This window comes from Aquarana catesbeiana, linkage group LG13 (assembly GCF_042186555.1).
Source record: "Aquarana catesbeiana isolate 2022-GZ linkage group LG13, ASM4218655v1, whole genome shotgun sequence".
In the NCBI taxonomy this organism is placed as follows: domain Eukaryota; kingdom Metazoa; phylum Chordata; class Amphibia; order Anura; family Ranidae; genus Aquarana; species Aquarana catesbeiana.
In genome coordinates, this window is record NC_133336.1 from 122219966 (window position 1) to 122245833 (window position 25868).

The following is a 25868-nucleotide window of genomic DNA, read 5'->3' on the forward strand; positions in this document are numbered from 1 at the left end:
CGAGGATGCCATTTTCTGGCTTCACACCAAGCAATATAAAAGTCTTCCAGACCTTATGATAAATCTTCCTAGGGACAGCTTTTCTAGCATTCACTAGAGTAGACACCACAGTCCTTTAACACCCTGGCTTCAATAGCCATGCCATCAAATTTAGAGACTGTAAATTGGGGTGGAATATAGGATCTTGAGATAGTAGATCAGGGCGACGTGGAAGCGTCCATGGCCCATCTATTGTCAGTCTCACCATCCCTGGGAACCAGGGCCTTCTGGGCCAGGCTGGTGCCACCATAATGACTGGAATCCCCTCTATCCAAATCCTGCTCAACAAATGTGGAAGGAGAGGGATCGGAGGGAAAGCATAAACCAGGGATTGCTGACTCCATGAAACTATCAGACCATCTGCTCCAATTGCCAGAGGATCTCTTGTTGGAGACACAAACTGCTGTAGCTTGTTGTTGAACCTGGATGCCAGTAGGTCGACCTCTGGCCATCCCCAACATTGGCAAATTTCCTGGAACACCTCTGGGTGTAGGGACCATTCCCCCGGGCAGATCTGCTGGCGGCTGAGATAATCTGCCTTCCAGTTCTCTACTCCTGGATATGGACTGCCGATATTATTGGCACATGTCCTTCTGCCTAGGCTAGTATGTAGTTCACCTCCTTCAGAGCTGAATGACTCCTGGTAACACCTTGGTGGTTTACATAGGCCACTGCCGTGGCATTGTCGGACTGAACCCTGATGGGGCAGTCCTGAAGCTCCACCGTCAAGGATCTTAGGGCCAGACGTACTGCCCATAATTCTAGGACATTGATGGGTAGGGACTGCTATGTCCCTGACCGTTTCCCCTCGGCTGTGAGCCCGTCTAGGGTCGCTCCCCAGCCTGATAGACTGGCATCTGTAGTCAGTACTTTCCAAGTTACTGGGAGACAGGATTTTCCCTTTCAAAGGTTCTGATCCTGCAAACACAAGTGTAGGCTTAAGCATGCCTGAGGAGATAAGCACATTGGATAATCCAGGGCTTTTCTTCCTCTGTTCCAAGCCAACAAGATGTCTTGTTGTAAAGGCCTGGAATGAAACTGGGCATAGGGCACTGCCTCGAAAGAGGATACCAGACTCATACAGAGCCGAATGGAGGGTTGACTGGTGCCCCTTATCTGATGCACCCGATACTTCAGGGCACAAATCCTTACGGGTGGCAAGAATACTCTTGCTTGAACCGTGTTTAGAATCAGACCTAAATATTTTAGACTTTGAGCTGGTCTCAAAGCTGACTTTTCGGTATTTATGATCCAGCCTAAGCTTTTCAAATATCTCACCGTGTATATTATGCTCTGTTCTAGAGCCTGTACTGAGTTATCTCTGAGCAGGAGGTCATCCAGATACCTGAGCAACAGGATCCCTTGGGCCTTTAAAAGTCCCAGTACTGGTGCTAAGACCTTTGTGAAAACCCGGGGAGCTGTAGCAAGCCCGAAAGTTGGGCCACAAACTGAAAATGACGCTCCTCTACTGCCAAACGTAGGAACCTCTGATGAGGTTGAAAGATAGGTACATGTAAGTATGCATCCTTTATTTCGATAAAGGCTAAAAAGTCTCCCCTCTGGAGTGAGGTTACTACTGAGCGGACAGACTCCATCTGAAAGGATTGTAGGATGGGCCTTGTGTCCCCCTTTGGTTTCTGAACCGTAAACAGGTTTGAGTAAAACCCTGTGCCCCTTTCAGATACCGGAACCTCTACAATAACTCCTTGATGCACTAGATGATGTAGTGCCTGAAGGAATAAGTTTCTTTTTGGAGGATCCGAGGGAATGCTGCATCTTAGAAACCTCTGAGGGGGCACCCCCTGTAATTCCAGCTTGCAACCGCGAGATATAATTGACGTAACCCACCCTCCGCAAAGTGAAGCAGCCCCCATCCGATGGAGTGGGGGGTCCCCTCAAAATGAGGGGTTGGTGCTGGGTTTAGAAGAGTCTTGGTCCCAGGGCCTTTTCTGGTCTTGGCCTTGCGGCTTGCCCCTGGCCCTAGCGCCCTGTTGGCGGCAGAACCTCCCTGACCCTGAGACATTTGAGGAAGCAGTCCCTGGGTTTTTAAACGAGGGGCGTTTGGTGCTTTTCTTCACAGGAAGTAGAGAACTCTTCCCTCCGGAAATCTTTTGGATATATTTGTCCAAGTGATCACCGAATAAATGTTCCCCATGAAACGGGAAACCTGCCTATAACTTTTTACAAGGAAGCACGGCTGACCAGTCCTTAAGCCATAAAAGTCTGCGCATATGTACAGACAAGAGAGCCAGATGAGAAACCTGCTGTGTTGAATCCTTTAAAGCATCAACAGCAAAACACAGCGCTCGAGGAACATCTGTCTTACTTTCAGGCAGATCATCCTCCTGGTTAGGCCTATCCAGCCCTTTGACTTGATCCTTTACGGACTGGCAAATACCAATTGCTGCAACAGCTGGCTGAATGGCTGAACTGGCCAAAGAAAAGGAAGCCTTTAATAATGACTCCAATTTCAGTCTGTGCGACCTGAAAAAGTCTCAGAGATCCCAAAGAGGACCAAGGGGGCTCAGTCACCTCCGCAAGAGGCAACTTAAAGGCAGAACGAACCATTACGGTCAGAGTCAGGATCAAAAACCTCTGCGACTGAGAGGCAGACATCGAGTGGATATCTTCTTGTCCAGATTACTCAGAAGCAGTCCGCCGGGCACTCCACCGAATCCTGAGCTTTAAGCTCTTCCCCATCCTCAACCCATTCCTGCTCCATACAAAGAGACTCCGGGGAGGGGGATCTGTAACGCTTCCTGCCACCCTGCGGGATGGAGGTAATCATGCCGACAATACTGTGCTCTAACCCGGCTAGGGCTGAGGACAGTTCATCCTTAGTGATAAAGGGTGAAACAGCAGTGTTGACTGTAGGCACAATACCAGATAGGCGCAGCTACTCAGATTGCCCGGGAGCCTCTGGTCTTTCAAGGGATACAACACTAGGGATGCGAATAGGTTCATCAGGAACTACTGATGACGTAGGTATGCCCTTCCCTGTGGTGATAGTCCCACTCCCCTTTTTGGAAGACATTCAATGCCGCAAATAATAAAATAAAGGGGTTTCACTTACCCGTCCAGGCGCAGGGCCACTTAGGAACTAAGGGCCCAATCTTCACCCTTCATGGTGGGTTCCTGTCACTTGAGGACCTTCAAGGACTGGGTACCCTTTTCATGTTCAGGGTCCACTCCCTTGGACCTGTACAGCACCCTGCAGGAAATGCCATTAGCGCTGTAGTGTCCAGGATTTCCACTCTGCAGGGTCCAGCACCCGGAGGCCACATTACAGGCAAAATCTTGCAGGATCTCAAGTCTTCTTTGTGAGGCCCGGGTACCATTTATCTAAGCATAAAAGCCTGTGTCAAATGGATCAGTCAATCCCTTGATTAATTTTTGGAACAGTTTGTTGGACTAAAGACCTGGAGCTCAGAGAGCTCAAACAAACCGTGCCATCCACCTTGCAGACACTGGTAAAAAACTAAAGTACTTTATGTATGGAAGGGGTTATATAGGGGACCACTTCCTGTATGAAGGCCTTTGGTCTGCCAGTGCCCATTCACCTAATGATGAAGTATAACCCAGCAGGTAATGAATATTAGCCTGACTCTGTGTCCCGTGATGTATGAAAAAGAAAAAGGAAAAAACAGTGCACAACATGTCATATCAATGTACATATGGAAGGCATACCAATACAATATATGATGCAATACATTGGTACAGTCATAAAATTCACTTAGGGATCATTAGTAGTGCACACAGAATGAAGAAAACCAGAAACCAAACATTAACCATATGGTGACTTTCTTACTCAGAGATACATAAATGATACGTTTGCTCCTTTTGGAGGTCCCCTTACTTATGCAGAGTATATACGAAGAATAAACAAAGCCCATTAAATTGACCACTTAATAGAGTGCCTTAATCAGTCCAAAGGCTTGTGTAAAAATAACGCCACTGAGACTTCAATATCACCGGACAGAGTATTCCCCCAACCTGGCCACAGCTTATCTTAGGGCAACTCCTTGCAAGACAAGTCAATTTGTACATAGGCAGGGGTTTATTGACCAACTCAATCAAAGCCCACAAATGAGGAGGGTCTGTTTTTTTCCACTGCAATACAATAGATTTTTTTTTAGCGTAAAAAACCCCACTTAACGCCACCACATACATCTTGTATTGTATTGTATCCTCTATTGTACGAGACACAAATCAATAGGTTTCTCTAGGACTGGGTCATATATCCAAGCTTTCTCTTACTTTAGTTGTGTTCAGTTTTGCATGATGCTGCTCCAAAACAGCCAGGGCAGCATCAATATTTGCCTTTGGTTCTTCCAGCTTTATTTTGATGGGACCAAGACAATGAACATCAGGTGGAGAGAGGTACATCCTGATAAGGGACAAATACACCTGTAGCAAAAAGGAAATAAAACCTGGTCACACGTTAGGAAACAGTCACTGAAAGGCTATTTTACTCCTGACATATCAGATCTACACCACAGCCTGCATCCCTAGCTAAAAAACAATATAGGGGTTATTTTCTAAAGTTTACAAAATGCCAAACCCTGAAGACAACTGGGCGAAGAGGTCAGCTGTGGGGACAGAGTGACAAAGGCGATTGTGGCACTGGAGTGGGAGCTTTGTGAGGCAAGTGTGCCATAAAATGCACAAAAATGCTGATGGTAAAAGCCTTGGGCACCAGCAACACAGTTTAATTCTGCTTTATGGCAGCTTTAGGATCAAATTTTGCAATTTAGTAACAAGATATAGAGAATACAGAAAAATGTATTATATGCTTGATTGTTTCTGTATGATGGACCATGAGCCAACATTGCCATAATACTGGGGTCTATATACTGCTGTCTAGATGGCCATGTTAAAAATGTAAGCATATGCAAACATTCTCGAAGTTTGCAAAGCTCAAAGGAGAGCTCAAAATATGATTGACTAGCTACAGTGTTTCATTGTTTTTTCTCTAGGTTTCAATGTCTTATAAGAACATTATTTACTCTGTGAAAAAACAAAAATTACATTTTAAGCCCAACTCCAGCCAAAACGTTTAGATTCATTTTGGACAGATTAGGAATAGTTAGAACTTTATCAGCTACCCAACAGCACATCTGTAACCTTTTTGTACAGTCAAGAGGAATAGTCTTTTTCCAATAAAAATGATCACATAAAAAAAAGGTACACTTGTTATATGGCTGTTTAATGTTCATAGAATAACCCTAGGGTGATCTTCCACTTTAAATGATAAAAATATACTTACATCCTTATTGCCTTCTTTGGCACGGTCATAGTGTTTATGGCAATACCTGCGTAAAAAGTCAGTAGTAAGAAACAATGAATTCTTTACTAAAACTAGATAACGTATATATAAAAATCTAATTTCATAGCTAGCAAGCAAATTGCATACAAGACCGTTTAAACCTAGTTTAACAATTATAGTTTAGAGATTTAAGTTTTAGAAATGTATATACATACAGCCAAACACCAGGAGAAGATACTATAAAGGAATAGGTTAGTCCATAATCCTAAACTGGCCATACACTGGGATCGGACGAAAAATTGGTCAGTGGTTGGCCTTGTTGGGTGTTCCCGCCTGACATCCCTGACATTGAAAAACCTGGGAGAGGAGGAGTGGAAGAGTATTGGCCAAAAGCAGCTGCATCCAATCAGATGCCCAAATGGGGCTGGCTGTCAAAATAAAATAGCCACAGCAGACGGAATCATCCATCCGTACCGTATAGTATGGATGGAGGAATCAGTGATAATTTTTTTTCCCCTTCAGCCTACAGGCTGTGTATGGCCAGCTTTATACCAAACTCATCACTATACAATCACAAATAAAAAAAAAAAAAAAAAAAAAAAAAAAATCCATAACCCAATATATACTCACTGCTCCGCCATACTGGTGTCCTTCAAAATGTGCACATATATGAACAAAGCCTGCTCGTGTTTGCCCATTCGGCCCAAAAGGAGAGCACGTTCTTCTAACAATCCTGCACAAAATTACACGAAAGCAAGCAACATGTAATGATATAAGAGCAAACAGTACCATTATCATCAATAGTTAGTACAAATATATTATGCGTGCCTAAGTCACTAAAGCCTAGATGTCTCAGCTGACTATTATAAATCTGACTATCTACACATTCCAGTTACATGTATATAATTCATCAAAAAAAGATCATAATGGATTATATAAACGGTTGAACCCTTTTTCGCTCATTAAATAATTTAGCGGCTCCATTTTGTTTTAATTTTTTTTTTTTTTTTATCAGTAGGGTTTTATTAAAATGTGTACAATAGTAGAGACAAGAAGACAAGAGTTACACTGTGAGCAAAGAAGGATACAGTACAACATAGCTAACTTTTCTTACTGTAAAGGTTGTACTATTTCCATTTAAGCCAACCAGCAACATCAGTGACAGGGTGGATATAAATCAATGTTTTTTTTTTTTTTAAACTTTTTTTTTTTTTAATTTAAAATCGATTTTATCTTTTATCAAATTTTTTTTTTTTTTTAATAAAATGCTTTTGGTGTAAAAATCTAAAGATAGATATATATTTAAGATAATGTTGTTTATTCTGCATGAAATGGAGCTTAATTATGTAGCATGAGGCTGTATATTCTGCAATATTTACATTTTTGGTAAACTCATTCAATGAATCCAAGCTCTGCAAGCTGAGGTAACCATGACATAAAACAACGTTCAGAAATATTCCTTTATCCCATTGTTTTGCAAATCTATGTACACCATAAACTGTATGATTTAATCGGTTCTGATATTGCGGTTCTATTAACCTGACAGCTTATTATTCTAAATAGGAAACCTTCATTTTGTTTGCAAATATTAAAGATTCTAACTACCAGCGAGAATAATTCCTTACATTTAAAGAACACCTGTCATTTCAGATCCATCATGGCAGCGCCCGTTAGCGGGCATCCACTCACCTGCTGCCACGTCCCTCACCTTGTTGTGTCACCGCCCCATCACCAACCGTCCCATTAAAGTGAATAAGACTGTCAGTGAGTCAACAGCGGGTCAGAGGAGGAGCAGCTGCAAGACAAATGACAGTTGCTCTTTAAAAATTATGGTTTAACCACTTAACAACCGGCCCATAGCCAAATGACGGCTACAGGGCGGTTGTTGTTTAATTCGGCTCTCGCGCGCACTCAAGAGCATCCGTGACCGCCGGGTCCAGAGGACCCGGCGCATCACGGATCCTGGTAAATGGCCGCTGATCGCGGCCGTTTACCATGTGATCGCGCCGTCAAATGACGGCGCGATCACATGTAAACAAACCGGCGTCATCTGATGACGCCGGTTCCTCTCCTTCCCTCCTGTGTACCGATCGGTACACTGTGAGCGGAGAGGGGGATGGATGGATGGCTGCAGCGTTGTGGGCTGCATCTGTAGCCATCCCTCACTGCTCTGCAATGCCCCACAATACTCTGCCATACCCTGCAATGCCCCGAAATACCCCGCAATACTCTGCAATGCCCCCGAAATACCCCGCAATACTCTGCCATACCCTGCAATACCCCGCAATACTCTGCCATACCCTGCAATACCCCGCAATACTCTGCCATACCCTGCAATACCCCGCAATACTCTGCCATACCCTGCAATACCCCGCAATACTCTGCCATACCCTGCAATACCCCGCAATACTCTGCCATACCCTGCAATACCCCGCAATACTCTGCCATACCCTGCAATGCCCCGAAATACCCCGCAATACTCTGCCATACCCCGCAATACTCTGCCATACCCCGCAATGCCCCGAAATACCCCGCAGTACTCTGCCGTGCCCCAAAATACCCCGCAGTACTCTGCCATACCCCGAAATACCCCGCAATACTCTGCCATACCCAGCAATACTCTGCCATACCCTGTAATACCCCGCAATACCCCACAATACTCTGCCATACCCTACAATACTCTGCCATACCCTACAATACTCTGCCATACCCTACAATACTCTGCCATACCCTACAATACTCTGCCATACCCCGAAATACCCCGCAATACTCTGCCATACCCTGCAATACCCCGAAATATCCAGCAATACTCTGCGATACCCCACAATACCCAGCCATACTCTGCAATACTCAGTGATACCCAGCCATACTCTGCCATACCCAGCCATGCTCTGCAATACCCCGCAAAAATCTGCAATACTCTGCCATACCCAGCCATACTCTGCAATACAGCGCAATACCCAGCCATCCTCTGCAATACTCAGCCATGCTCAGCCATACCCTGCCATGCTCAGCCATACCCTGCCATGCTCAGCCATACCCTGCCTCTGTATGTGGCCAGGCTGTGGAAGTCTCACACATGTGGTATCGCCGTACTCAGGAGGAGTAGGAGAATCTATTTTGGGGTGTCATTTTTGGTATGTACATGCTATGTGTTAGAAATATTGTATAAATGGACAACTTTGTGTTTAAAAAAAAAAAAAGCGTTTTAACCACTTCCCGCCTTCCGTCATACGATGTCCTTGACTTTGTGCGGGGATATCTGAATGATGGGTGCAGCTACAGGCATCATTCAGATATCAGCTTTTTCAGCCAGCGATTCCCTACACCATAAGAATCATAGCGGCTGTTACACTGCTTGATCGTTCTTACGGGAGACGAGAGGGGACGTCCCCCCCTCCCGCCGCCCTCCGGTGCTTCTACCGACTCACCGCTACGATCGAAGCCAGGATCTTTTTTTTTTTTTATTTCAGGCACAGCCTAGAGGTGAGATGTGGGGTCTTATTGACCCCATATCTCACGGTAAAGAGGACCTGTCATGCCATATTCCTATTACAAGGGATGTTTACATTCCTTGTAATAGGAATAAAAGTGATCAAAAAAATTTTTTGGGGGAAAAAAGTGTCAAACTAAAATAAATAAAGTAAAATGAACAATAAAAAAAAAAAAAAAATTTAAAGCGCCCCTGTCCGTGTGCTCGCATGCAGAAGCGAACGCATACGTAAGTCCCGCCCACATATGAAAACGGTGTTCAAACCACACATGTGAGGTATCGCTGCGATCGGTAGAGCGAGAGCAATAATTTTGGCTCTAGACCTCCTCTGTAACTCAAAATTTTTAACCAGTAAAAAATTTTAAAGCGTCGCCTATGGGGATTTTTAAGTAGCGAAGTTTGGCGCCATTCCACAAGCGTGTGCAATTTTGAAAGGTGACATGTTAGGTATCTATTTACTCGGTGTAACTTCATCTTTCATATTATGCAAAAACATTGGGCTAACCTTACTGTTTTGGTTTTTTTTAAAGCAAAAAACAGTTTTTTTTCCAAAAAAAAAAACGCATTCGAAAAATTGCTGCGCAAATATCGTGCGAGATAAAAAGTTGCAATGACCGCTATTGTATTCTCTAGGGTCTTTGCTAAAAAAACATATATAATGTTTTGGGGTTCTATGTAATTTTCTAGCAAATAAATGATGATTTTTACATGTAGGAGAGAAATGTCAGAATTGGCCTGCATGCTCCAGAACGCCTGAAGGTGCTCCCCCGCATGTTGGGCCTCTGTATGTGGCCACGCTCTGTAAAAGTCTCACACATGTGGTATCGCCGTACTCGGGAGTAATAGCAGAATGTGTTTTGGGGTGTAATTTGTGGTATGCATATGCTGTGTGTGAGAAATAACCTGCTAATATGACGATTTTGTGAAAAAAAAAAAAACAAAAAAAAAAAAAAAACTTGATTTTGCAAAGAATTGTGGGAAAAAATGACAACTTCAAAAAACTCACCATGCATCTTTCTAAATACCTTGGAATGTCTTCTTTCCAAAAAGGGGTCATTTGGGGGGTATTTGTACTTTTCTGGCATGTTAGGGTCTCAAGAAATGAGATAGGCCATCAGTACTTCAGGTGTGATCAATTTTCAGATATTGGCACCATAGCTTGTGGACGCTATAACTTTCACAAAGACCAAATAATATACACTAATTTGGGTTATTTTTACCAAAGATATGTAGCGGTATAAATTTTGGCCAAAATATATGAAGAAAAATTACTAATTTACAAAATTTTATAACATAAACGAAGAAAAATGTATTTTTTTTTACAGATTTTTCGGTCTTTTTTCTTTTATAGCTCAAAAAATAAAGAACTCAGCAGTGATTAAATACCACCAAAAGAAAGCTCTATTTGTGTGAAAAAAAGGACAAAAATTTCATATAGATACAGTGTTGCATGACTGAGTAATTGTCATTCAAAATGTGAGAGCACCAAAAGCTGAAAATTGGTCTGGTTATTAAGGGGGTTTAAGTGCCCAGTGGTTAAAACGAGTTGATTTAACATGGCAATTACTCATTGTGCACCAACACAAGACATAATACATGACTGATTTCATACAAGGCATGAAATACAAAAAAAAAAAAAAAAAAAAAAAAAGGCAGGCAGCTCCATTTTTAACGTAATATTGAATTAATTTTATTTGAAGTTTATTGTGATTTACCTTACGCGCCCAAATATCTCTAATTTTTCTTATGTGCATTTTGTTAAATCTACCAAAAGTGCATAAACAGTGAAAAAACTACAACGGAATCAATATTTGTTGTGTCTATCCTCTGTCTTTTTAACAGCATAAATTCTAGTTGAACTTTTGCACAGTTTTTGGAGGGCCTGGGCAGGTAGGTTGTTCCAAATAGCTAGGAGAACTAACCACAGTCCCTCAGTGAATTCAGAATAAGTTGTTCGCTCTCTTTATATAATCCCAAACAAGCTTAATATTATTAAAGTAGATGCAATACCTCGTGCTTTTTACTAGAATGTCTGAAGCACCTTGACCCCACTGACTAAGAGCATTGATAGTTTTGAAGTTGCTTTGCACCAGGGGTCTCCAGACTTTTTCAAACAAAGGGTCTGTTTATTGTCCTTCAGACTGAAGGGGGCCAGAATGTGGCCCGTGAGGTTAAAAAAATAATAATAATGTCCCGGGCCCAACATCAGTGAGAAAAAACATGGCCTTGGGGTTTGTGGTCAGGAGGAGGAACAGTAGTGCCCAGTCACTGATATTAGTGGGAGGCATTAGTACCACATCATCGATATCAGTGGAAGAAATACAGTGCGGGTCACTGGGAGGAATATTGGCTCAAATCATTGGCAGGAATAGTGGCCCAAGGGCCAGATTAAGGCTAGGAAAGGGAGGCAATCTGGCCCTCGGGCCGCAGCTTGGAGACCCCTGCTCTGCACGATCAACAGCATCTTTCTGGTCCACACTTGCATTAATGAACACACTAAGCCAAGGGATATATTGGCAATTAACTAACTTTGCTACAGAGAGATTTAACTTATCGGTGGCAGTATCCTCATTTCAAGTGATTCCAAAGGTTAAAAAAAAAAAATACAAACATGTCATTCTAACCTGCTCTGTGCAACGGCTTTGCACAAAGCAGCCCAGATCCTCTTCTCTTTGGGTGCTGCGCAAGCGGTCCCTGACTCCTACCCCCTGCAGAGTGCCCCCAATAGCAAGTCACCTGGTATGGGGCACTCAAGCAGGCTCACTCCTGAGCCTCGCTTCTGTGAATGTCCATTCACACAGAGAGCTCAGCTTGGCTACCCCCTCCCCCCAAATTAAGCTAAAAAAAAAAAACAAACACACTTCTGCCTTTAGAACAGGGTTTTTCAAACTGCCTTGCTGTGCACAAAAAAAGATCTAAAAATTTTCACGGCACACCTGAAAAGATAACAATTTTTGTGGTGAAGAATTTATTTTTACATATAGATTTAATTTTGAATTTAATGTGAAGGATGTGCCTGCTGTGGAGAGCAAATCAGATTGAAGCAATTGTAATCTTCATTGTACTTTCGCTTGCTTCCTTGCTTTTCATTTAACAGCCTCTCTTCCAAAGTTCCAGACATGATTAAGTATTTCTCCATCACTAAACCATGAACAAACTATTTTTAAGCATCAAAGTTGGAATGGAACGGTCTCTATTATGATAATATAATAGAGCAATCAGAGTTCTCCTGAGATTCTCCTGAGATCTCGCACAAGTCTTGCGTTACGAAAGGAACCAACGAATGACAGACTGACAGAGATTACATTTTTATATATAAATCAAAATAGAAAAGAAAACAAAGAAATTGAAGTTCCTTTCAAATATTCAGAAGTGGTGAAAATCCTGAAATTATAAAATAGAAAACTAAGGCAAAGTCCCAAAGTCTGAAATTTGAGAGGTTGCAAAAACAATATTACATCTATAATAAGGTAAACCTATTAAGGCAATAATAGACTCCAAGAATAGCAAATATTATAATCAGGTGCCAAAAAATAAAATAATAAAAACACCAGAAAAAATCCCAGAGGCAGAGTGTCCCAGTGGCAGATTGCCGTGTGTGGAGGGCCAGCCGGGGGCAGGTTTCTGAGTGACAAGGATCCAGCAGTTTGGGACATCCAAATAGGTTTTTGGGAGACCGAATTCCCTGAGCTTGGTGAGACGCTGTTGTGGTCATTTTTGTGGGTAAGGAGACTACATACTCACTTTGGGTGAAAAGCCTGCTTGGAGGAAGGGCCCTTTATTCTTCCCGGCATCGTGCTTACATCTTGTCTTTATACCTGCATGGATTTTTCTGATTCACTGTTATATACATCTGGGACTGTGTTTATTTAATATTCAGTTTTATTTCACATTTTTCAGATTATGTTTCCCTTTTTTTCCACTGTTGGTTTTGTGAATTTTAAAGATTTGATGATCTAATCCACCTGAGAAATTCTGTGGATTTCACTCAGTTAATCTTTTGGGATATTTTCTGGCGTTTTATTATTTTATTTTTTATTATTTTGGCACCTGATTAAATTATTTGCTATTCTTAGAGTCTATTATTGCCTTAATAGGTTTACCTTATTATAGATGTAATATTGTTTTTGCAGTCTCTCAAATTTCAGACTTTGGGACTTTGCCTTAGTTTTCTATTTTATAATTTCAGGATTTTAACCACTTCTGAATATTTGAACGGAACTTCAATTTTTTTGTTTTTTTTTCTATTTTTATTTATACACTGATATTAGCGCTGCACCCACCCCATGTTTTCCACTGGTTTGAGTTTTGTATTTAGGACTTTTGGTGTCGGCAGCTCTGCTTTTCTGAGTTCAAATTTTTTTAATATATTGTTTTCATTCACAGCTTCAACCGTTTCGGTTCTTTTAGCATTTTTATATGTTAATTTAACTTTTGCGACATTGATTTACCATTACATTTTTCAATAGGTTTTTCAAGGTTTGAAAACGCCAGCAATTTTAAATGTTTTTTCAAAATTCCCACGGCACACCTGCAAATCTCACGTGGCACACAGTTTGAGAATCACTGCTTTAGAACCACTTTACGTCAACATGCTGCTAATGAGACTATGGGCAACAAGTCATTAAAATCTCTTCACAGAAAAGAGATTTAATTGCAGGTGTAGTCCTAACCTACAGCTCTGTTCTGATTAACCTAAATTATGTCAGATTGAGATCTTGGAACATTTTTGGTGAATACAGAATGAAAAACAAACAAAAATGTCATATAGTACCTAACAGCTGTAGAGCTGTGAAGACTTAAAGTGATTGTTATTAAAAAAAAACAAAAAAAAAGGAAGGTTTACAAATATACCATATTTGCCTCCACTGTGCAGTTCGTTTTGCACAGTGTGGCACTGAACCTGGTCTTCTGGGGTCCCCCGGCGGCGCTCGCGGCTCCTCCTCACATCGGTAAACCCCCTGGGAGAAGCGCTCTCCCTGGGGGTTACCTTGCGGGCGCTCCCGGGTCCAGCATTTGCGTGCATAGACACAGAATGCCGGAATCGGCTTCGCGTCATTGGATTTGATTGACAGCAGCGGGAGCTAATGGTTGCGTTGCCATCAATCTAATCAAGAGCAGAGAACCCCAGGCAGAGAGGTACAGGTCTCCGCCGATGGTACTAACGGGCTCAGGTGAGTAAAACAGGGGGGGGGGGGGGGGGGGGGGGGGTTGGGAGGCCGGTCAATGTCAGAGGTTTTTTCACCTTAATGCATAGGTGAAAAAACACAAGGGTTTACAACCCCTTTAAGGCCAACTCACCATCAAACGGGAAGTCACTGATCAGCCTTTCAGGCTGATAACAGTTTGAGATTTCCAGAAAATTTAGCAGTTTTCCTCGGTATTCTCCCAGGTCCCCATCCTCTGAGCCTGCAGGAATTGTACGCATGACTTCTTCATTAAAGTCAGGGCCTGAAATCACAACACAATGAGGATTCACTGAGCAAATGAAAAAAATATAGTACAGATTATAGTGTACAACATCTCAGTCACACAATATCCTTTGTAATAGGGCATTTTTACTATCAGTATAGACCAGCACCAGTGTGCAAAAGTAACACAATGCACATTCAAATGGAGATTTTGCTAAATGTGAAATTTCTACAATTCTACCAAAAGGACAGAAATATGGGAGCTGCTATCAATGACTACTTGTGAAGGTGCAAACTCCTTATCCTGGTTTCACTATGCAGCGAGTCAATGACCTGGAACAAGGAGGCTATATACTTTCATGTTAGGGTCTCACTAGGTAGTGAAGGGAACAGTAATACAACAGCCCAAAAATCTGTACCTTTAAAGCAGTTTTAAACCCCAAAAATGGTTCAAAATTGCAGCTTAACAAGTCTCAGATGTGGTGGCTATAATCGTTTTCTTTGTTTAGGATTTTTTGCCTTTATTTTCACCTTGTGATCCAAATAGTAGGTCTGTTATTTTCCAACTTATGTTAACAGACCAAGCTGTCCAGACAAAGTAGCAGTTAAAGGTTGAGATAAATTTAATTATTTACACTGACAGGGGAGCTTACAACGATCTGCTTTTATTCATTCATGTAAAATCTTTATCCCAAAAAGGAGAAAAACCGTAAATGCTTATAAAGTGTTAGCTGAAGTTCAACTTCAATTTATTGGTCACATCCATTTAAATCTATTAGTCTAAAGCAGGCGAAAGGTGTACTGAAAACTGTCCAGTTCAGCAAAGACCAGTCGAATTTCGATTTATGTATGGCCCTTCCCACTCAACAGAAGTCAATCTGACGACTGTCTTTTTTCGAACGAGAATGTTGGAAAATTCTCATTCGATCAAGGCATGCAGCCAAAATCGGTTACATGGCGGTGTATTCTGACAGCGGAGGAGTCCCAGTCTTCAGAATACAACAGTGCAGTGGGGAGGATTCCTCTTTCCACCTTATTGTTAGCATGGTGGAATCCATTTTTTGGCCAGCCCACTGGCCGATTAAAAACATAAAAATAGACACCTATCGCCAGCTTAATAGTACCCTCACCCCAAACTGATTCTGCTGTCCAAAAAGGTGTCTGCTTTACTTCTTCATTCAGAATGCAGACACCTTAAAGCGGAGTTCCACCCAGAAATAAAACTTCCTCTGTCCGGATTGCTCCCCCCTCGGGTGTCACATTTCAGGGGGGAGGGTGGGAGCAAATACCAGTCAAATCCAGGTATTTGCTCCCACTTCCGGCGAAAGATCGCCGCAGTACCCGCAGCAATCTACGACATGTCCGGCCCCTCTCGCTGTCTTCTGGGAGACACACAGGTCTCAGAAGACAGCAGGGACAAATCAGATGCGCAGCGAGACTCGGGCATGCGCAGTAGGGAACCAGGCCTTTTGCTTTATTGAGGTGGAACTCCGCTTTAAGACAGGAAGTGTGTTACAGGCTGGATCACAAGATGAAATAAAAGGAAAGATTAAAAAAAAAAGGCCAAAATAAAGAAAAGCTAATATAACCACCACATCACATACAGGAATTTGTAAGCTGCAATAATATATATATATATATATCTCTATCGATCTCTCTATCTATCTATATCTCTATATCTATATATAGGGGGTAATATCACTAAGTATAAGAGGATGGATGGATATGATGGTGATGATGGATGAAGGTGGTTGATGATGATGGCAGCTGTACACGCACAGCTCACTATAGAAATTCAGCAATACCAAAGCCAACGGAACTGCCATGAATGCATGGGAGTGACGTCATCCCCGCTCAGCCAATAAAAGCTTCTGGCATGCGATAACCTGAAGCCGACCGCTTGAAGATGGTCAGCGGCCGGTGCGGAGCTCCAGGAAGTCTCATCCCTGGATCCAAGGTAATTAGAGTTCCACTTTAATAATGAGATAATATCTTGCTGACATTTTACATGGAAATTATTCTTTTGATCCCACCCTGGTCACATACCTATTGCTTGCATCAAGGTCTGCACTCTCTCACAATAAAGCTTGATCACACAGTTGTGAAATTCAGGGCCTTTATCTTCCCATACCAGGATGATATGTTCCTATAAAGTGCATAGAACATGGTCACACAGCCATTCTGGCAAGCATTCTGTATCTAGACTTACAATTCTGAGTTTCAGCAAAACTATTTTAAAGCTTAAATTGCCACAAAAAGGAAGGAAACGTACCCTACCGTTGGGAAATGGATCAGTAGTTCCAGATTACATTTATAAAAGTGTTGCAGAAAAATTCTACCAAATATGTACATGAAACAAGGCTGGGAATGGACATAGCTAAAGTGCTAAACACTCAAACATAAACTTAATAAAAGGATTGCAAGGATTAGAAAAAAAAGTTTGTTACCAATTCATGATACTGCATGTAACAGAATATATTAACAGAAAGTATTATAATGGAAGGGACTAAGGGTCAGTTCACACCACATGCAGTACAGTGCGTTTTTTTTCTGTATCAGAAAACGCATAGAAAGTAGGTTTTCAATGGCATTGTTCACACCAGTGCTTGCAGTTCCAGTAAAAAAACGCACTAGAACGCACCAAAAATTCACTGGAACACACGTCCTTATTTAAGGTTAGCAAAAAAGGGGGGGGGGGGGGGAGTGCACTGGACGGCATCAAAAATGCACATGCAGAAAAGCCTCTGGAACGCATCCGGACTGCGTTTCTATGGTGTGAACTGGCCCTAAAGTGATAGTCTTCATCCAAGAACCTTAAGAGCCCATTCACTCCAGTCCATCTTAGCGCTTCCATTAACAGGCATGATTCCTTTTGTTAACTTGCGTTGCAGGCCATTTGTTTCAATGGGCTGTCAACACACCAAAACGAACCAAAAATCAGACATGGAGCAGTTTTTCGGACGGCAGTGATTTGGAGTGCATTACAACACGTGTTATAGGTGTGTTGGGTCAGCGAATTGGGGTGCCACTGAAAATGAATGATACCTCAATGGAGAAGTGTGAATGGGCCCTTAAGATTTAAGTGCATTTAAAGCCCAAAAAATTTGTTTTGGATAGAGTGGTGAGAGAAAAGGTAGTGAGTACCCCCAGCAGGTTTTAATTGCCATCTGCAACCTCATCAGGGATATTCACTCTATTTTTTTCTGCTGACCACATCTGGAAGGGAAATGGGTGAAAATCCGAAATGGAGTTGCCATCAGAAGAGGAAGAGCTCCTTGTTTAGGGAGTGACATAGCCAACGGTTGCTGGTGACGTTTGAGACACTTTTTTGATGGCATTAATTTAAGTGTCTATTTGGAGGAAGTATTTCTTGCTTTTGCCTGAACATGCAGCCGGACGTGTCTCTGTGGGGGAAACGGCATTAAGAAGATAGCCCCGTTTCATGTACTGCTGTTATTGAACCTTTGATCATACAGCCATTCATGTTTTTGGGTATCACCACTTCTTCTATGTTTTGTGCTTCATCTTGAACAAATTTGACATAATGTACGTTTTTAATTGTGTGCTGCGTGAGGAGTTTTTAAAGTGATATTAATAAAAATCAATTTTTAGAATATATTTTATATATATATATATCTATATATATCTTTCTCCATTCTAAGAGATACTTTGAGATTATATTACAGAAGAGGAAGAGATGAGAAATCTTCCCATGGAAACGCTTGTTCCCGTGACATCTAAGAGGGGATTTCCTTCACATTTGTAAGATATACTTCCACTTCCTGTTATCTCTACAGAAGTAAAAGGGAAATCTCCCCAATAGGACACAGGCAGATAACAAACATTCCTTACTCAACCCAAAATGAAAATGACTTGAATTATACTTTAAGTCAGTAAACAGTTTTGATGCTTACCAAGTATGGAATTGCTAGATGTCTGAAGTGTTCCAAAAGAAATTCCAACACATCGTTACGGGGAAGACTTTCAACTTCTGGGAGGTCTTCTGTGAAGATCTGTAACATGAATATTAAATAGGTGATCTTTATGGGTCACCATAATTGTATTCAGCGGTGTATTTTTCTTATGTACATGTAAACCTACAGTACAGTCTTTTAATTAGATTAGTCTTTGGTTCAACTAAAGAATTCAGACTTGATGTTTTTCAGCTAGGATTTTTTATTGATCCCTAGTGTAGTATATTTGTCTCAAAACAATATCTTCATTTATTTTTTATTAAAGGGTTTTGAATTGTTTTACATACAAAACAATACAATATATCTTACCTTTAAACCATCTTCAGGATAATCCCTCAGCACCCATACACAGTATTCAAATATCAAAGAAAGTTTTTCTGATCCTGTAGAAAGAACAACAAATATTTCTTTTTTTTTTTAACATAAAGTTTATTTATTTATCACAAACAAACAAAACACAAATCAAGTTACATTAGCTCAAGACAGATATTGTACAATGATTGTCCATATCAAATCAAGACAGTAGGTGCAGTGCAGATAATATAGTACAACCGCACAACTAAGGGCAAAAGTAGAGTTTTAAAACTTCTAACCCAAGTCACTGTAGAAGCCCACGTGAGGGGGGAGGAAGGGTGGGGGGGGGGGGGGGGGGTTAGGGGGGTGGGGGGGAAGGCCTGGGTAGGGAGGCCCAGCAGGGGTCCTCCAAGCTTAGCTAAATATTAACCGTGTATCGGGGAGGCCTTGACCGGGGCAGAATTACTTAAGGCAGGGATGATTGGACAGCTAAAAGCGTAAGCTATAGTACTAAGTTTATCTATGGAATAGTCAGGTGTTTGGCCTCCACCCAACCCGCCCAGACTCTATCAAACTTTTTTGGGCAGTTCCTTCCCATATATGTTAATTTATATAGGGGGAGGGCTGCATTGATGAGCGAGAGCCATAGTTGTTTAGTAGGTGGTTGAGGCTGATTCCAGTTAAGGAGAATCGCCTTTCTGGCATACATCGCAGTGTAAAAAACAAATAATTTTTTCCTTTTGGGGGCCTCTAGAGAGCCACATATGCCCAGCAGGAGGGGGAGAGGACTATAGGGGACACTGATTTTGCCCACCAAGTTGATATCGTCTGGGACTAACTTCCAAAAAACCACTATCCGTGGACATGACCACACAGTATGATAAAAATCTGCATCGTCTGAGCCACATCTGGGACAGGTGGCTGTTCTATCTGTATAAATTTTTGCGAGCCGCGATGGGGAGTAAAAGGCCCGGTGTAGAAATTTTAATTGGCTAAATCTATCTCTAGAGGAGATAGTCAGTGTTAGGTATTGCTGCACCCCCTCCTCCTAGTCATCTTCAGTCAAGTCAGGTATGTCACGCTGCCAGGTTGTCAGCAATTGTGAGACTCTAGACGTGTCCAGAAGGGTAAGTTTATTATAAATAAGCGAGAGTAGTTTAGTGCCTTCAGGTGCACGAAGTTCAGTTTCCAAATCTGACATCCGCAGAGCTATCGGGTTGGGAAACTGGGAGCGAAATGCATGTCTCAACTGGAGAAATCTAAAAAACATCCGGTTTGGGAGGCCTTTTCTACTTTTCAGATCATCGAACGTTATTAGTTGTCCCTGCGATACAATATCACCAAGGGCAACTATTCCGTATCTAGCCCATATGACGGGATCTGGAATCGACTGAAAATGACTCAACCGTGGGTTACCCCAAAGTGGTGTCACAGGGGACCACGTATTTTGTGTCCCTAGTTTCGCGTTCACCGTATCCCACACCTTAATGGTCGTTTTCATAGGCACAGATATTTTGGGATTGGAGCGGGGCCCTCTATGTATGAGATTTCGTCGTTCCGAGTAGGAACCAAGTAACGCGGCCTCCACATCGGATGCCGGATTAAAGGGCTCCTCCGCGAGCCACCACTTTAATGTTACCAGGACTGCCGCCCAATAGTATTTTAAGAAACATGGGAGTGCCAGGCCACCCATCGTAACCGGTAGTTGTAATGTTGTTTTTGCGATTCTAGGGGCCTTTCCATTCCATACGAAGGAGATGACCAAACTGTCCAACTTGGTAAAGAAGGAAAGAGGTACGGGTACAGGAGTTTGTCTGAATAAATAGGTGAATTTGGGCAGGATGGACATCTTAACTAAATTTACGCGGCCCACTGGACTAAGGGAAAGAGTTTTTCATGACGAAAATTGGTGGGTCACTCGAGACAACACCGGGGTCAGATTCAGACCAATGAACTGCCGAAGGTCTCTGTGTATCTCCACGCCAAGGTATCTGAACTGTGATACCCGGCAAAGTTGTGCATCCAAATGCAAAGGAGCAACCCCAGAGTGCAATGGGAACAATACTGATTTTCCCCAGTTAATACCTATTCCTGAGTACCGCCCACACCTATCTATAACCTGAAGTGCTTGTGTCAGTGATTGTCTGTCGTCTTTAAGATATAACAACGTGTCATCCGCGTACAATGACACCTTTTCCTGTAGTGGGCCTATAGTAATACCCTGTATTTGTGAGGTGGACCTAATAAGGATAGCCATGGGCTCTATCGCCAGCGCAAAGAGCCCCGGGGATAACGGGCATCCCTGTCTCGTTCCCCTACAGGGGGGAAAAGACGGAGAGAGGACCGCTCCAGTTCGTACCCTGGCCGTCGGGGATCTGTACACTGCCTCAACCCAGGAGATGAAGACGGGACCAAATCCGAATCTGCGAGGGACCTCCCACAGATATTTCCATTCCACAGAATCTAAAGCTTTTTCTGCATCTAGGGAGGCCACTACCGCTTGGTCAATGTCTCCAATCCCCAGGCCAAGACCGCATACAGTCTCCGGAGGTTAATGTCTGTGCCCTTGCCCGGCATGAACCCCGATTGATCTTCGTGCACTAATGACAGTATTACCTCATTAAGACGTCTGGCAAGTATTTTAGTTAAAATTTTTGCGTCAGAATTCAACAGGGAGATGGGCCTATAGGATGAACACAGTTGGGGATCTTTCCCTGGTTTGGGCACTACGACTATTATTGCTTGTGCCATAGAAAGGGGGGGGGGGGGGGTTTCCCTCCCTTAGCATCTTAACCAACATATTGTGTATTCTTGGAGCCATTTCCTCAGTATATTGCTGATAGAACTCAGGAGGGAATCCATCCGCCCCAGGAGTCTTACCCGGTTGTAGAGAGCCCAAGGCTATTTGGACCTCTTCTATTGTGATTGGACTATCCAGGGATTGTCTGTCTTCCGTGGTCAGAGTAGGGAATTCCACTTCATCTAAGAACCCAGATAGCTCTTCTTCAGAGTATCCTGCTCTTGATGAGTACAGATTGGAGTAGAATTCCATAAAGCATGTGTTTATATCTGATGGGTCTGTCTTTATTGTTCCGTCAGTCGCCGCAATTCTCGCTATAGTGGGGGTCGTGGATTGTTCTTTAGCAAGCCAGGCTAACAGTCTCCCCGTCCTCTCCCCCTGTTCAAATATTTTTTGTGATTGAACTAACTGTCTTTTATTGACTTTGGCCAAGCAGAACCTCCCTGTATGCTGCTTTCATGTCCTGTCCTGTGATGGGGTTAGACGTGAGGGCAAAGTCAGATTCCAGAGTCTGAGCCTTGGCCTCTGCCTCCTCAAGTGTAATCTGGTTATTTTTACGTTCCGTAGCTATAGAAGACATATAACATCCTCTGATATAGGCCTTAAATGCATCCCAGTCATTACCCGGTGAAGTTGAGTCAGCATTTATCAACCAGTATTGTCTAATCAAGGTGGCCATCTCAAACTCTATAGTCGGGTGGTTTATCCAAAATCTAGATAGACGCCATATTCTGTCAGCAGGGGGTGTTGTCGCCTGTATAACACAGAGCATTGGCGAATGATCCGATATTCCTCTGGGGAGGATCTTGATCTCTCTAATCTTAGGCAAAAAATTGCCACTGGCATAGATGAGATCAATGCGAGAGAGCGTATTGTGTGAAAGGGAGCAGCATGTGTATGAGCGTTCATTAGGGTATTTCCATCTCCACACGTCCTCAAAACCAAAGATACCTGCCCATCTGGATAAGGAAGAGTCCGTGGCTGGGTCGGGGGTGAGTCTATCGCGGGACGGATCCGGCCCTATATTGAAATCCCCTGCCAGAAGGACATTATCTGTGGGATATTGAGCTAGAAGGGGGATAAGGTTATGGATTAGGGAAATGTCAGCCGGGGGTGGTAAGTAAATGCCCACCAGTACCATCTCAACCGTATCAATAATTGCATGAATTAGTACGTACCTACCCCCAGGGTCCAGCTTAACATCCAATAACTCAAATTGAATGGACTTATGAGTCAAAATATTGACTCCCCATGAGTAGCCAGAGTGGGTGGCATGGAAATGTCGCCCCACCCAGGGGCGTTTGTGACTCATTATCTTACTCCCCACTAGATGCGTTTCCTGCAATATGCAGATGTGGGGGTTGTATTTCTTAATATAATCAAACACGAGGGAGCGCTTTATTTTATCACCTAGTTCCCGGACATTCCAAGAAAGAACTCTCAGGGGGGCCATAGCATGGGAGAATATAGATATGCAAGGATTAAGTTACTGTCAGCCGGACCCTGGGAGGTCGGCACCAACCCCATTACCCTGCACCTATGGGTCCGCCATGGATCCGGGCAGAGCGGCGGCAGGGCCCAAATCCATAGCACCCCCACATAACATACATTGTCACTCATCTGTCTTATATAGTACAAATGAACACTATAAAACAAGAAAAAACAAAAACCCAAGCTCTTCCCACCCCGCACAACCGCTGTGGAACTCGGTGTGCCTAAACCCCAAACAAAACCCATTAGGTTCTAGGAAAGTCTCCTACAAAACAGAGAGGCAACCCCCAGAACGGCACCAATCAACACAGGGGCGGTCAAAGTTCGGTGCAGTCCAGAGACATCCGTCCGTATCCTGAGGATAAAAGGAGCGTAATAGGAATCCATATAACTTATAAACTGAAGGAGAAAACGTGATAAAAAAAAAAATTTTTTTTTTTTTGAAAAGAAAAACACCTAGCCGCAGCTAGGGGCAACAAATATTTCTTAATTCGATAAGACTAATAAAAATATTTTGCCAATTTCTTTTCTTTTTTTTTTTTTTAAGTAGTATTTAAAGCAAACTTATTCTCGAATGTAAACATGGTATGTTAACAGTCTTAATAAAGATAAAGATTAGTGAATAGGCTGAAATATTTACTTTGGCTAGAGAAAATGCTGCTCCAAGCCTCCTCCAGTGCTGGTCTTATAATTAAAAGCCTATGAATTTGGTTAGCATCATTCCTTCAGAGGAGGATCAGCTGACCTAACCTGTTCCTCCCCCTTCAGCAAAGATCACATACGAAAGGCTTACGGTTAAAGTGATACTAAAGGTTAGTTTTTTTAAAAATAACAAACATGTCATACTCATCTGCTCTGTGCAAGGGTTTTGCACAGAGCAGCCCCGATCCAACTTTTCTGGGGTCCCCCGGCGGCGCTCCTGACTCCTCCTTTTCCCCGGGTGCCCCCTCTGAGAAGCGCTTTCCGTGTCCATTGACACAGATAGCAGGACTCTGCCCCGCCTCCCCACGTCACTGGATTTGATTGACAGCAACGGGAGCCAATGGCTCCTGCTATCAATCTATCCAATGAGGACCCGAGCCAGTGGCTGGAGCTGCTGGACTTGTCTTCGATGCTGGAACAATCGGACTCAGGTAAGTTAAGGGGGGCTGCTGCAGTACAAGAGGTTTTTCATCTTAACCACTTCGGCCTCGGAAAGGATTTACCCCCTTTTAACCACTTGACCACTGGGCACTTATACCCCCTTAATAACCAGACCAATTTTCAGCTTTTGGTGCTCTCACATTTTGAATGACAATTACTCAGTCATGCAACACTGTATCTATATGAATTTTCTGTCCTTTTTTTCACACAAATAGAGCTTTCTTTTGGTGGTATTTAATCACCGCTGGGTTCTTTATTTTTTGCGCTATAAAAGAAAAAAGACCGAAAAATCTGTAAAAAAATAAATTTTTCTTCGTTTCTGTTATAAAATTTTGAAAATTAGTAATTTTTCTTCATATATTTTGGCCAAAATTTATACCGCTACATATCTTTGGTAAAAATAACCCAAATCGGTGTATATTATTTGGTCTTTGTGAAAGTTATAGCGTCCACAAGCTATGGTGCCAATAGCTGAAAATTGATCACACCTGAAGTACTGACGGTCTATGTCATTTCTTGAGACCCTAACATGCCAGAAAAGTACAAATACCCCCCAAATGACCCCTTTTTGGAAAGAAGACATTCCAAGGTATTTAGAAAGATGCATGGTGAGTTTTTTGAAGTTGTCATTTTTTCCCACAATTCTTTGCAAAATCAAGTTTTTTTTTTTCTTTTTTTTTTTCACAAAATTGTCATATTAGTAGGTTATTTCTCACACACAGCATATGCATACCACAAATTACACCCCAAAACACATTCTACTATTACTCTCGAGTACGGCGATACCACATGTGTGAGACTTTTACACAGCGTGGCCACATACAGAGGCCCAACATGCAGGGGAGCACCTTCAGGCGTTCTGGAGCACCCAGGCCAATTCTGACATTTCTCTCCTACATGTAAAAATCATCATTTATTTGCTAGAAAATTACATAGAACCCCAAAACATTATATATGTTTTTTTAGCAAAGACCCTAGAGAATACAATAGCTGTCATTGCAACTTTTTATCTCGCACGCGTTTTTTTTGGAGAAAAACTGTTTTTTGCTTTAAAAAAAAACAAAACAGTAAGGTTAGCCAATGTTTTTGCACAATGTGAAAGATGAAGTTACGCTGAGTAAATAGATGCCTAACATGTCACCTTTCAAAATTGCACACGCTTGTGGAATGGCGCCAAACTTCGCCACTTAAAAATCCCCATAGGCGACGCTTTAAAATGTTTTACTGGTTACAAATTTTGAGTTACAGAGGAGGTCTAGGGCCAAAATTATTGCTCTCGCTCTACCGATCGCAGCGATACCTCACATGTGTGGTTTGAACACCGTTTTCATATGTGTTCGGGACTTACGTATGCGTTCGCTTCTGCATGCGAGCACACAGGGACAGGGGCGCTTTAAAATTTTTAAATTTTTTTTTTATTGTTCATTTTACTTTATTTATTTTAGTTTGACACTTTTTTCCAAAAAAAAAAATGTTTTTGATCACTTTTATTCCTATTACAAGGAATGTAAACATCCCTTGTAATAGGAATATGGCATGACAGGTCCTCTTTACAGTGAGATATGGGGTCAATAAGACCCCACATCTCACCTCTATTCTGTGCCTGAAATAAAAAAAAAAAAAAAAAAAAAAAAAAAAAGATCCTGGCTTCGATCGTAGCGGTGAGCCGGTAGAAGCACCGGAGGGCGGCGGGAGGGGGGGACATCCCCTCTCGCCTCCCGTAAGAACGATCAAGCAGTGGAACTGCCGCTATGATCATTCTTATGGTGTAGGGAATCGCCGGCTGAAAAAGCTGATATCTGAATGATGCCTGTAGCTGCACCCATCATTCAGATATCCCCGCACAAAGTCAAGGATGTCGTATGACAGAAGGCGGGAAGTGGTTAAAACGCTTTTTTTTTTTTAACACAAAGTTGTCCATTTATACAATATTTCTAACACATAGCATGTACATACC

The 25868-nt window shown here is 42.4% G+C and overlaps 1 protein-coding gene across 1 annotated transcript in view; it reads right to left on the reverse strand.

Annotated features, from left to right (window-relative positions):
* The window catches only part of VPS39 (VPS39 subunit of HOPS complex), a 111904-nt gene that overhangs the window by 28690 nt on the left and 57346 nt on the right, over positions 1-25868 (reverse strand). Inside the window, exons 16-22 of the mRNA XM_073609491.1 lie at positions 18493-18566; positions 18124-18222; positions 16256-16355; positions 14100-14249; positions 5936-6038; positions 5306-5351; positions 4297-4446 (exon numbers count right to left, since the gene is read on the reverse strand). Of these exons, the coding sequence (XP_073465592.1) occupies positions 4297-4446; positions 5306-5351; positions 5936-6038; positions 14100-14249; positions 16256-16355; positions 18124-18222; positions 18493-18566 (722 nt within the window). The remainder of the gene's footprint in view (positions 1-4296; positions 4447-5305; positions 5352-5935; positions 6039-14099; positions 14250-16255; positions 16356-18123; positions 18223-18492; positions 18567-25868) is intronic.